Consider the following 13139-nt stretch of genomic DNA (forward strand, 5'->3'; position numbering starts at 1 on the left):
TGTGGGACTCCCGCCTCAGCGAGGGAGAATGATTCAGGCATGTGAATCTATGAAAGATACCAATACTGGATAACTGTAGTAACAGGTAAGTAACTTGTTTTCCTTCTAATGTTGAAATCCTCCGATTTTTATTATCTTCCTGATTTATCTCCTGCTGACATTTAGCTCATTGTTTTCCCAGGGTTTAAGCAGTCTTTCAGTTCTTTTTAGATCTCGGCTCTGTCTCTAAAGAGACATGTTGTACGTACTTTGTGGGCTTCAGCCCACCCGTTGGCATCCCATTTGCTGGCCCCATCATCACCCTCCTATTCTTTCTCCCCATTTGTCCATGGCATGCATGCTTCATGCCTCTTCCTGTGTTTAGCCCTCCCCAAGAGCATGGACCAATTACTACTATTCATCCACGGTTCACATCTAATAACCCTGTGAGGAACATCTTTTTTCTTTGTTTAAGAGTACTGATCAGGGGCGCTTGTGTTTTCACTTGCTCCAAGCACCTTGGAAACAGGGCTGTAAATAAAATAATGTTCTTATCTTGTAATATTTGCTGAGCATTCAAAGACCAAAATTATAACAATAATAATAATAATAATAATCCACTTTTGTAAAGCGCGAACAATCACCCGCAAGGGTCTGTAGGCGCTGGGGGCTGTTGGGAAGATTAAGCAAGCTATTACCCAGAGTCACATGGTGCTGGGCTAATCTGCTAATCTGGTGATCGAACTGTGATCCCCAGATTCCAGCGTGAGTTGCCCTGGCCGCGGCGCCACACCTCTCCCACAGCTTGTCAGAACAATTTCAGCCATTGTCCTGGCAAGATGGAAATTTTCAGCCTTTCTGGGTATGATGAAATTGCTTAAATAAATGTGGGCTCCAGAAACAAGCGGTAGAGAGGAAGGGAACATACATTAAAACGTGGCGAAAATTCAGAGATGCCAACCACGGGTCGCATAATGCCCATCTCTGGAGAGAATTATCCGCCAGAGGCAACTCACCCGCAAGGAAATACCTCCAAGACTCATTGGAGATCCTGGACCTAACAAACCTCTGGGAGTTGTCAACCGATCTTAAAACCTTCAAAAAAGTTGTAACGAAAGTAACCAAGTTACTCAACAATAGAGGATAAAGCCACCCTGACTAAGAGGGCCCACGGATGGGCCGTGTTGAAAGACTACAGTGCCCTGAAACCACAAGAATATTTAAAAACGGGCCTCACGCAGGCAACTTAAAACAAGTTCTTAAACATGCGCCTTGGCATTATTCCCATATTACCGCACTTGGCACCTTGGAAAAGGGGAAGCTCAGCAAGCTGCTGCCGACTTTGTTTATCAGGAAAAGAGGACTTAATCCACATAATTTGCATTTGTTCAAAACTTATGGACATAAGGCGATCCCTACTCCGTGCCCTATGGAACCAGAAGGGCATAACGAGTTGCAGGCAGGCTGTGATGCTGTGCTTTAACCCTGAGGAGACTCAGTTAAACTGTAGACTAACTAAATTATTTGACATAGTGGCCAAAAGTATTATGATCCAGACAACTGGCTTACACTAAGCACTAGTCTACGCAATGCTGAGCTAAGCCCTTGGAGCACCTTTGTTTGTCTAGATTCCTATGGCTTTGAACAATATAATTACGGCTTTTTATGATCTCAACAAGCAAGCCCACTTGTTTTTTATATTTTTAGGTTTAAAGCAATTTTATTAAGACACAAAAACCATGGGGAAAGGAGATAGGAGGTTAGGATTACATACAATGCAGTAATGAAAGAGATGCAACTCAGGAGCGATGGCAGAAAGCAGTCCAATGGTGTAGGGGAAGAACACAGCAAATGAGAAGTGGACAAGAGAAAAAATGCAATCAGTGTAACTTCCGTGTGCTTATCCATCACTCCACAGCTAGGCAAGGAAACCCAATAGCAATCTCACAGAGTACAACCCAGCCCCCCCCATCCCCCGTCCCCACTAAAAAAGAAAAAAGAAAGAAGAACAACACCCCAACTCCCCAGTCCGATGGCTCCGCACTAAGACTATCCGCCCCAGAAAAGCCCGCTCCCCCCTCCCCAGGACCCCGCCCCTTAATCAATCTAGTCCTCTGGGGTCACCGGTGGCGTCAGCCGAAGCAACCTAAGGTACCTCGGGCATGTGAGTTCCCGGAACTCGGTGGACAGCAGCGCTAAGAAGGGTTGCCACAGCTCTTCAAATTGGTCTACCTCCCCTGCCACCGTTAGCGATAACTTCTCCATACCCAACACGTGCCAGAGCCTATGCAACCAACCCGTGACTGAGGGGGCAGTGGTGGTGCGCCAGTGGATAAGGATATTCTGAACCGCAGACCCCAGGGCTATCGCGATCTGCCTGCCCCTGCGGGACTTCAGTGGGTACATCAGGTCATTGGGGAGGCCCAGCAATACATACGCAGGGAAGCGCGGCAGCTCTATCTCAAAATGCTTATCCACCTCATCCAAAACCTCCTTCCAGTAAGCGGTCAGCACGGGACAATCCCAGAGAATGTGTGAGAGGGTGCCCTCCCGCCCGCAACCCCGCCAGCACCCCTTGTCAGTATGTCTATGCATCTCATACAGTCGCTCCGGAGTGTAATACCAATAAGTGGAGACCTTAGTAAAGGTCTCCGTGAGGCCCGTGTGGTATGCAGAGTGCCGCGCCCGGTATGCAATCTTGTCCCACTCCTTGTGGCTCAGCGTCCTGCCCAACTCCCGGTGCCAGCGTTCCCTCCCCGGGTTATAGTAATGAAACGGCGGGGGTTGCAGGCACTTATACAAATCGGTGATCAGCTTGGCATCGGAGGTGCGAGTCACCAACCACCTCTCATACGGCGTAATTGGACGAGCGGCAGTGTCACGCACCTGGGGTTGGAGGGCCCAGTGCCAAATCTGTCCCGCTCTGTCAGGCCAAAGTCCTGACGAAGTTGCTGAAAAGGCAGCACGCCCTCCGGCCCATAGATCTGGAAGAGCACCCTGCAGCCCGCAGTCACCCAATGGGAAAAAACCCCCGGCTCCATCCCAGGGGAGAAGTCCGGGTTACCCACTATAGGAGTGAACGGCGAAGGGAAGGTGGTAAGGCCCCGGTCCTCGCATACTGCGTCCCACACCCTCAGGGGAACCCGTGTTATAAAGGAGGCATAAAGGTTGGGAGGGCGGTGCGCTCGGCGCAGAAATGGTACCTCCTGCAAAGTGCGGCCCGCCACCGCCTGGTCTTGAAAAAGCCAGTGCTTATCGGACTCCCACTTGCTCCACTCCACTAGATACCGCAGCTGCGCCGCCTGAAAGTATTTACGGAGGTCGGGGATACCAAGACCTCCGGCCTCCGGGGCAAGTGTGGAGAGTACCCTCTTCATCCGCGGCTTGCGGCCCTGCCAGACAAAGCGGGAGATGTCGGCCTGCGTTTGTCTTATCCAGCCCACTGGGGGTTGGAGAGGCAAGGCGCGGAAAAGATATAGTATCTGGGGCAACACCGTCATCTTAACCGCTGCGATTCTACCCAGCCATGACAGCAGGCTTGTGCTCCAGCGGCCAAGCTCCTCCTTGATCTTCCTGCTAAGGGAGGCGTAATTAGCCGCGGCCATCTCTGATAACGTGGGCGCCAGCAGAATCCCCAGGTATGGCACCGTGGACGAGGACCATTGCATGGGGAATAGGTGCTGAAGATCCCTTCTAGTAGCCGCACCTAGGGACACATCCAGCGCCACTGATTTGCCCATATTCATCTTGAAGCCGGCCACACGTGCAAAGGTGTCCAGCTCATGAATGCATGCAGGTAGCGACCTCCTAGGGTCGTCCAGAGTCAACAGTACATCGTCTGCATAGAGGCTAACCGTATGGACATATTGGCCCATTTTAACCCCAATAGCGTCAGGGTTGGTACGAATCCTCTGAGCAAACGGCTCCATATAGAAGGCGAACAGAAGCGGCGAGAGGGGACAACCCTGCCTCGTGCCTTGTTCAATGGCAAAGCCCTTGGAGCTACACCCATTGACCCGCACCGATGCTGAAGGATGCCTATAACAGTTGAATACCATGGTGCGGAACTTATCGCCGATTCCCAGTTTCCTGAGAACCAGTTCGAGGTACGGCCAATGCACTCTATAGAAGGCCTTCTCCGCATCAACTGACAGCAGCATCCGCTCCCCCGGGATCCGCGAGGCCTTCTCCAGAACATGCGCAACCCGTTTGGTATTGTCGACCGTCTGTCTGCCGGCCACAAAGCCAGCCTGGTCCGCCTCCACCAGCCCGGGGAGATGTTGGCCCAGCCTAGACGCCAGAATCCCCGTATACAGCTTGAGGTCGACATTCAGGAGCGAGATGGGTCGATACGAACCACATAAGGTTCAATCTTTCTCAGGTTTCGGGATAACCGAGACCGTCGCGCTCAGGAGATCCGGTGGGATGGCTCCCGGCTCGGAGAAGGAATTAAATAGCCGAGTAAGGACGGGTGCCACCGTCGTGCAAAAGGTTTTGTAAAACAGAGACGTGTACCCATCCGGGCCCGGGGCCTTACCATGCTTCAGCCGCGCTATAGCGGAAATCACCTCCTCCACATGAATAGGCCGCTCTAGATGGTCCGCCCGAGCAGGATCCAGCGCCGGAAGGGTCACCGACTCCAGATAGTCTTCGGCGGCTCGCGGGGGGGAAGGTTCCTCAGCATACAGCGCTAAGCATGAGCGGATTTTGCGGATTGGCAATCCGCGAATTTTGCGGATTTGCGGATTCGCAATCCGCAAAATCCGCGAATTCCCGCGAATTTGAGGATTTTTTTTTTTTTTGTGTTCGCCCGTGTTTCTGCCAGTTCGCGAGGGTTTTTACAATTTCGCAATTTGCGAACTTACCTGTCGGGTCGCAAGTTTTGCGAACTTGTTGTTTCTACGTGTCCAGCCTGTTTGGGACACTCTTCTTCATCACTGCCACTCTCTGTCACCACTGCCACTCTCTGACTACTCATGCCACCCTCTGGCCCACCCATGCCACCCTCTGTTTCATCACCACACCCTCTGGTTGTCCAGTGTACATTATTTTCGGCAAAGCAAAGCACACCTTCCCTGCCTCAAGTGACCTGAATTAATTTGGGGCTGATTAATGTGTCACAGAATATTTTTTTAGCTGGCACCTGCTTCCTTAGTGCGCCCTGATTAGTGATCTTTTGCACTTGCTAAGTGCTTTCATTGTTGCAAAATTAGTTACAACACCTGCCCTGCCCCAACTGACAATAATGAATTAGGGGCTGATTAATGGATTTTAACTTCCAGCCTGGCTCCTGCTTGTCTCCCTTAGCTGTAATTCAGGACCTTTGTGGCATATTGTAACTATTCTGAGGTTCAGAGCAGGGTCACATAATAGTTTCAACTGGCAACTGAACTCTGGAGGGGCCCCTCAGGAAGCACTACAGGAAATGGCTACTAATGATGTGCCTGAACTTTTGAACCTGGTAAGTAGTTACTTTCAGTTTTGCCAAGATCGTATTTCTGCAATTTTGCACTTATTCGCGGGGCGCGAACTCACGCGAACAGTGCGAGCAGTGCGAGCAAAATCCGCTGCTCGCGGATTTGCGGATTTTGCGGGAAATTCGCAAATCTCGCGGATTGCGGATTTCCCGAAAATCCGCAAAATCCGCGAGCGGAACGGATTTTCCGCCCACGCCTATACAGCGCCTCATAGAAGCTGCGGAAAGAGTCCGCCACTTCTGCGTCCCCGGAAACGGTCACCCCGTCCGCATCCACCAGCTCCCGCACGACGCTACGCTGTTGTGCGACCCGGAGCCGATGTGCCAGAAGCTTACCACACCTCTTGTATAGAAGGCATGTTTCAGGCGCAAGGCGGCGTACTCCGCCCTATCTAGGTCCAGTGCCGACAGGAGTTTCCTCGCTGCCTTCAACTGTCTCCACACCCTCGGAGCCCCCGTGCGGCGGTGGACCTGCTCGAGCTCCCGGACCTGAACGGTCAATTCGTCCCTCTTCCGCTGGCGCTCCCTGTTCTCGGCCGAGGAGATGGAAATAAATTCCCCTCGGAGAACTGCCTTCAATGCCGCCCACTGCGTCGCCTGGGAGGTGTCGGCGTTGTTGTTGTGAAGCAGGTAGTCCTGAATGACTTCCCCAATGCGCTTCACTACAGTCTTTTTGTGCAAAAGGGTGTCTCGAAGGCGCCAGACCCCCCGAGAGGGAGCGGCCGCCGGCCACCTGAAGGCGCCAGCGACTGGTGCATGATCAGACAGGGACAGGACCCCAATGTCCGACGCTGTAGCGGCAGCGTGCATTGGACCACTCACCAATAGATAGTCCAGTCGTGCATAAGTGCGGTGTGCGTGTGAAAAGTAGGAGTAGTCCTTATCAGTGGGATGCATGGAGCGCCAAAGGTCGTGCAGATCCATCTCCGCAATACGGGCCCTCCCGGCCTGGGACAGTTCCCCCGTCTGCGGAAAACGCTGCGCCGACCTGTCCATCGCCGAGTCAAAGACAATATTAAGGTCACCCCCCAAGAGGATATGGCGGTCGGGCGAGGCAGTGATGTCCACCAACACGGAGTCCAAGAAACGTTCTTGGTGATCATTTGGGCTGTAAACAGAGCCAACAGTGAACGATATGCCTCCCAGGCGCATGCGATAGGCAAGAAGCCTCCCCTTCTGCTCAGCGTACTTATACAAGACCTCCCCCCTAAAGGAGCTCGCTAGAAGAATGGCCACCCCCGCAGTCTTGTTCGCAGCCGAGGAGAAGAACTGAGTGGGGAACTTGGCCGAGCGCAGCCTATGACAATCTCGGGACAATAAGTGGGTCTCCTGTAGGAGGCAGATGTCCGCCTGCGTCCCCTCCAGTAAAGACAAGATCGCTCTGCGCTTCACAGGGTTATTCAGGCCCTTGACGTTAAGGGTCACTACTTTTAGAGATGACATTCTACTCGGGGATCAGGGACGCTATGCACAGGGCAAGGGGCCAGCGGGAGGGGCGCGCGGGGCAGCAGCGCAGGCGAAGCTAAGGCAGACTCAGCGCGGGCACAGACAACATCAGACGGGACCCCCTTAACAACAAAACAACCCTTACACCCACCCCAAACACAATCATGGCAACTAGCCAAATGTAAACTTAAACACCCCATTGTCTCAGTCTCGCCCCAGAAGGGGCAAGTCCGTAGTAAGAAAAAGCAAAGTGGACGTCCAGCCACTCACCTCTATCCTCTCCCTCCCGGCCTCCCCGACCCGAACCAAGCATCAAAGAAGCTGAGAGTATCTCCCCCCGGAGTAAGTGTTAGGCCGTCAAGGCCACCTCTGGGGGGCCGGCCAAGCCCCCTGCAGCTGCCCTCAAAGCATCGGCCCTGTCCGCCCTGATGGTAGGGGAGTCCGGACGTCCTGCACAGGCCGCGGATGGCCTTCTCGCCGACCGCCGCCGGCTCCGTCGCTCTGAGCGCCTCCATGACGGCGTTGCTCCCTCTTCCTCCGCCGCTGTAAGCCCCAGGACCCCACAGATGTCCTGCAGAGAACGCAGCTGATGCAGCACCCCATTCCACCGGAAGATCAGGCGGAAGGGATGTCCCCAAGAATATGGCGTTTTGTGTTCACGCAGAAAGTCAGTGGCAATCCGGAAGGACCTGCGTTTCTGCAGCGTGATGGCGGAGAGGTCCTGATAGAGCGCCACAGGCCGGTCCCGGAAAGTCAGGGGCTGCTTCCTGCGGGCCTCAGTCATAATGCGTTCCTTCAACGGGAAGTCGGGCAGGAAAGCCAAAATGTCCGGTGGGGGCGCCGATGTCTGGCGCTGTCGGCCAACCCTGTGTGCCCTATCGATGCGGATGGGGAAGTCCACCACCTCCCCTAGGATCTCCCGAAACAGGCCCTGTAGATAGCCCACCAAGTCGGTCTCCTCATCCGCGGGTGGCACGCCCCGTACCCGAATGTTATTCCTCCTTGCCCTGTTCTCAAGGTCCTCGGAGTGGGCCTGGAGCTCAACACACTGCTCCCGAAGGCGGAGGACGTCCTGTTGCAAATGGACTATCTCCTCGTCCCGTCTCTGGGCTGCCGTTTCCACTGTGTCGACTCGTTCGCCGAGGCCTTCCACTTCTCTACGCACCTCACGGACCTCGCTGGCCACTTCCCGCTTCAGCGTTTGGAAGTCCTCCTTGAGGGAGCTAAACAGTTCCTCCATAAAAGACCTCGTGACCGGCGGTTCCCCTCCAGTCGCATCCGCCGAGGCCCGGGAGGATCCCGGCGACGGCTGTGTCCTGTCCCGCACTTGTTGGGCCCTGCCAAGCATGTCCGGCAGGGTGCGGTCCCCCTTCCTCGAACCGCCTTTACCAGCCATCGCAGTCGTTGCAACCGATGAATGGGCACAGGGTCAGCTGCTCCGGAGGTGCCCAGCCGCCGACAAGCGCTCCGTACGGGAATCTCCTGGCAGGCAAAGTCGCTGCGCCACAAGCGACAAAATGGCGGACCAGTCTGGGCACTGCCAGCCGCGGCGCCTCAGCCGAGACGGCAGCGGGGAGCCAAAGCAGGTGGACCCTCACCAAGACGCCACACAGAGAGGGAGCTCAGCTGCGGGCTCAGACCCCAGCAACAAGGGGTTGCGGTGGAGGCCGGCAAGGCCGAACCCTCGGGGACAAAATGGCGGCAGGGTGGGGCAGGGCAGAACGGCCAGGCCCGGCGACCCCACCGGGGTCCGCTCTGAGTCACAGCTATCGGAGACGTACTACAGCCAGTGTCCGTGCCGTCACATAAAGGGGCCCAAATGGTCCTTCCTTAGCTAAGACATCCACAAAGCTTCGTCTACGTGGGCTGGACCCTCACAGCGTGGGGCACCGCCGGCACCAGTCCGGGCGCCAAGGCACACGACCAAAGACCACCGTGCCGCCGGGGCCCCGCCCGCAGCGCTCCTCTGTTCTTCGTCGAGCTATGGGTCCGGCTCCTTCCCAGTCGTCAGCTTTCAGCACCAGCCCCAGCCGAGGCGTCCGGACAGCGCTACACCTCGCTCCGCCTCCCAGGCTCTCCGTCGCTCTCCGATCTCGGATGGATTTTAAGATACTTACCACGGGGAGATCAGGGTCAGAGTGGCATTCATCTGTGCGCCTAGTTCTCCGCTACTCCCCTCTCACACGCTGAGCATCAGCGGGGGGAGATAAGCGTAAGAAAAGGGCTCGAGCTCAGCCGGGCCGGAGGAGCTGCGGGAGGAAGCGGCCATCTCGGCCACCGTTTTTTATATTTTTAACTGTAACCATGATTGCTTTTTGCACACATTTGTATGTTTTATATTGTTAGTTTTTATTAACTGCACAATAAATCTCTCTCTACTTGCTTGAATAAATGTGATTGGCATATTGTGGGAGCATTTTTAAGATGAATTATTCAAGATGCTCCGAGAAGATGGGTTGTGTCTCAGGGGCGGTATATGATGGGGAAACACTAGGTCATATTATGGTTTGGGTGGAAAGAGATCAATAAGGGGCTGTATGAGGGGAAATTGGGATGAAGCGGATTCCATACAGACCTAAAGCTTTTGTGTATTACTGTTAAACCTCAATTGTTAATCAATCTGTCTTTCTAGATAATGGAGTAATTGTCTGGTGGTAGGATGCCTAGAGGTGAGTTGGATGTAGGAGCGAGCCATGTTTCTGTGATATGTTATTATATGTTATTATCTTGTATATTATATTTGGTGATGTACTGTTAACTTTAGTTTTTTTTGTATTGTGTGTGTTTTGGTGTTGTGGTGAACTGTTTACATTATGTGATATGTTTGTGTTCATCGTGCAATTAAATTGTATTGTTAACTTGTATTGTTGTCATATTTTTGTATTTGTTTGAGGTTGTGTTGTTACTGTGGTGCTGTATTATAGTTATACGATGGATGGCCAATATGGTAGAGTTTATGTTCAAGAAAAAAAGCCTATCAGTTATTGTTCCTATTTTAATTGCATGTAGGATGGTAGCGCACCATGTCCTCTCCATATCCGGCCATAAGAGCTCAGCAGTATTATTTTAAGGATTTCTTTCTAAAGTGTATTCTCTGTGTTGTATACCTTCAGAGTAAGAAATGTTGGGTGTGTTGTCTGTTGATTGTTTGGGGTGACGGTGTATTTATCTAGCATAAACCCTTTTCATAGCACAGTGGGCACGCTCTGGGTTTATAAGTGCGAATGGTTAACTAAATACCTTTGAGTAAGTCAAGAGTGCAGAATCCTGAGATGTGAGGAAGTGAGGTACAGAGAAGAGAAAATGCATAATAATTTACACAGTGGATTGTGGGTAGTCCAGAACCCAGACTTTAAACTACATAAAGAACAAATAGAAATACAATTATTCACATTCACTTTTTTTTAGGTTAAAATAAATGGGATGGCAAGGACAGTATGATGAAAAAGACTGATGGAGAGTGAGAGATAAAGAGGCACCTTGAGAAATGCAAATCTTTGTGAACTTTGTGCCTTACCTGCTGGACCCTGTGCATGTCTTGAGACTGCAGAAAGTTCTGGATCTCCTCCTGAAGCAGGTTCTCCTCCCCCTCCTTCTGGCTGACCTCCACCGTGCGCACGTGGCTGCTTGCTGCATGTGCTTGTTTGTATGTAAAGGCCAGTGTGGGTGGCACTACCACGCCGACATTGTCCAGGAGCAGACGTGTCACAAGTTTGTTGTGCAGGAGCTGAGACAGTGATTCAGATCCACCTGTAGGACATTCCAGGTCAGATGTCAGTGCCACCAGCCCTGGCAGGCACTCCTCATGGGAAGACCATGAGGTGGTATAAAAATAGGTGACGCGGCGTGGCGGCTCAAAGTTGTCCAAGTAACTGCGTCCCCCGAGGTCAAACATCACAGCTTTTTGTAGAAGGAGAGTGTTTTCACCTGGGTTCATCTTTGATGGAATTTTGGAAAGCCAGTTGGGTGAGAGACACAGCAGGATACTACCTAGGTAAGGAAACAGAAGGAGAGAAGGCATCAATGGATGGGTGGCGAGAAGGTCAGGAGACAAATAAATATGGACTGGAGATGGGTGGGACAAAAAAATAGAGAGAGATAGGCAAATGGTGAATATGAGAGGCGGAAAAAGGAGAAGAATATGATATAGGGGCAGGAGAGGAAAAGGTGTTGCCAATGGATAGGAGGTGGTGCTATAATGAGGCGAGAATGTTTAGGTGAGATGGGGTAGGAGTGAATGAAGAAATCAAGCGAGAAAAGAGTATGGTCTGGAATGAATGTAGCAAGATGTGGGGAGATGGGATAGAGAAGGGAGGAATAAAGGCTAGAAAGGTTAGGAGGAGATGTAGTCAGAAAAGGCAGATGGTGAGAGGATAGACAAGACTGCAAGAGTAAGGACAGTAAAATCATAGGGCAGAAAAGAAGAGATTAAAGAAGAGGGAAAGGGCAGTTATTAAGAAAGGATTCATGATTAAAATATTGTTACAGCTTCAGGATGAGTGCGTGTTGCCTTTTTTAAACAGCTAGAACATTGTTCTCTGTCACTGCATTCTGCTTTTCTAGGTTAGCTCTGTAAAAGGTTGGAAAGGGGTCTGTGAAATGTTTCCCTGCAGAGATGCCTGTAAATCATTGATTTCTCTTACTTCCGGTATTACCTGTATACCTTTTCTGCTAACCCATTGAGAATATGGTGGGATAAACAATGGTGTGGAGGTGTGAAAATCTACAGACAACTAACTGCAGATGCTCTACAAGATAACAGCTGCAATGTATATCTTGTGCTTGCCTTAGCTCTAATTGTCCTCACCTTCCAAGCAGATGCTGATTTGAGGTAGAAAGTGGAAGAATTAACCTTTTAGACACTGTCCCTAAAGAATACTTTGAGTGTTATGTGAGGATTGTTGTGAGGTTTTATCTATTTCTCCAGCAATTGTTCATTCATAGAGTCACATTCTTGAATAATTCCTGCAGTCAAGCCAGAAGTCTTAATGTGATATTTTAAAGTACGGGGTTCAAAAGGAATCAAACTTCAACCAGTCAGGAGTTGTGAACCGGTACCCCGCCCCTCCAGGGCCACCGTACTTCAGATCATCGTGTGAATGTAGTATACTTGAGCCCCGCTCAGTTTTTCTGCTCTGAGCACGCTTTTTCTTCAATTTTAAGTCTATATGATGACTACGTGTAGCAAATCACCCTTCCTCACCTCTTGATGCTTTTGTCTGACAGAAAATATGACAGATGCTCCTAAAAAGGTCACTTCAGTTGTTGTGGTTCCTTTATAAAGTGAATACTACAATCTGAAGATACCCACAAATATTGTATTTGCTGTCTTCATCCCAGACCCAAGACCAAGGAATTTATGATCTGTTGCACCTTCTCTGCAAAGACTCTTAAGGACTGGGAAGGTAAATTACTTTTTTGGCTACTAAAGATCAAAGCCAAGGAGGCACCATTATCAGGAGAAGAATGAGAAGGTATGGCAAAAACCTCTTAAAAAAGCACACAGAAGGGACCATTCAGCAAAATGTTTGCCTAAACATTCCGAACAAGGGGAATTTTCTGGTAAACCCAGCAGAAAAAGGCATAAGGCCACAGTGGTGACACCACCTAAATGTCATGGTTCTGCCCCAGACCTCCCCGAATTTTCAAAAAGGAAAAATTACTTTCTTCAGTCCTTCTAAGTTTGCAATCTGAACCTCCCACTCCATCTCTGAAGGTTCACTCTCTCGACTCATCCAAGTAAGATCTAAATGACCATAGCCAGATCCTTTGTTGGCAACACCATTGACGAAAACATCTTTGGCAAGACACACTGACAATAGCAGATTGACGATGGTCCCTAAACCCACCAAAAAGACGACAACACCATTGATGGGAGCACCTTCAACGGCAATCCCAACATCAGCCTTAAAATCAGCAACAATAATGAAGCCTCTTTGACAACACTATTAATATACTCATTAATGAGGCCACCCAAAGTCATATTAATATCTGAAAAGAGCATTCTTGTACAAGAACACACCCTCACCTTGCCCAGTAAAGTCTCGAAATTTTCGCTGTGATTGGACACAGAATACTCGGATGATAGATCAATTTTGCCTTGCTTACAGTGCCATCCAACTTCACCTCAAATATCAGGAGGACGATGATCAATATCTTGAGTTTTAATTCTCTTTTCCTGAGCAACCTGCTTCCCAGCCTGGAATGTTTAAACCAAAAGAGATAGAATCTTTGCAAG

General features: G+C 50.8%; 1 protein-coding gene across 1 annotated transcript in view; it reads right to left on the bottom strand.

Annotated features, from left to right (window-relative positions):
• Positions 1-13139, bottom strand: part of LOC147736520 (carnosine synthase 1-like) — a 330617-nt gene that overhangs the window by 276166 nt on the left and 41312 nt on the right. Inside the window, exon 3 of the mRNA XM_086953764.1 lies at positions 10419-10891. Coding sequence (XP_086809890.1) covers positions 10419-10891 — 473 coding nt within the window. The remainder of the gene's footprint in view (positions 1-10418; positions 10892-13139) is intronic.

Source organism: Lissotriton vulgaris, chromosome 1_2 (assembly GCF_964263255.1).
Source record: "Lissotriton vulgaris chromosome 1_2, aLisVul1.2, whole genome shotgun sequence".
Classification (NCBI taxonomy): Eukaryota; Metazoa; Chordata; class Amphibia; order Caudata; family Salamandridae; genus Lissotriton; species Lissotriton vulgaris.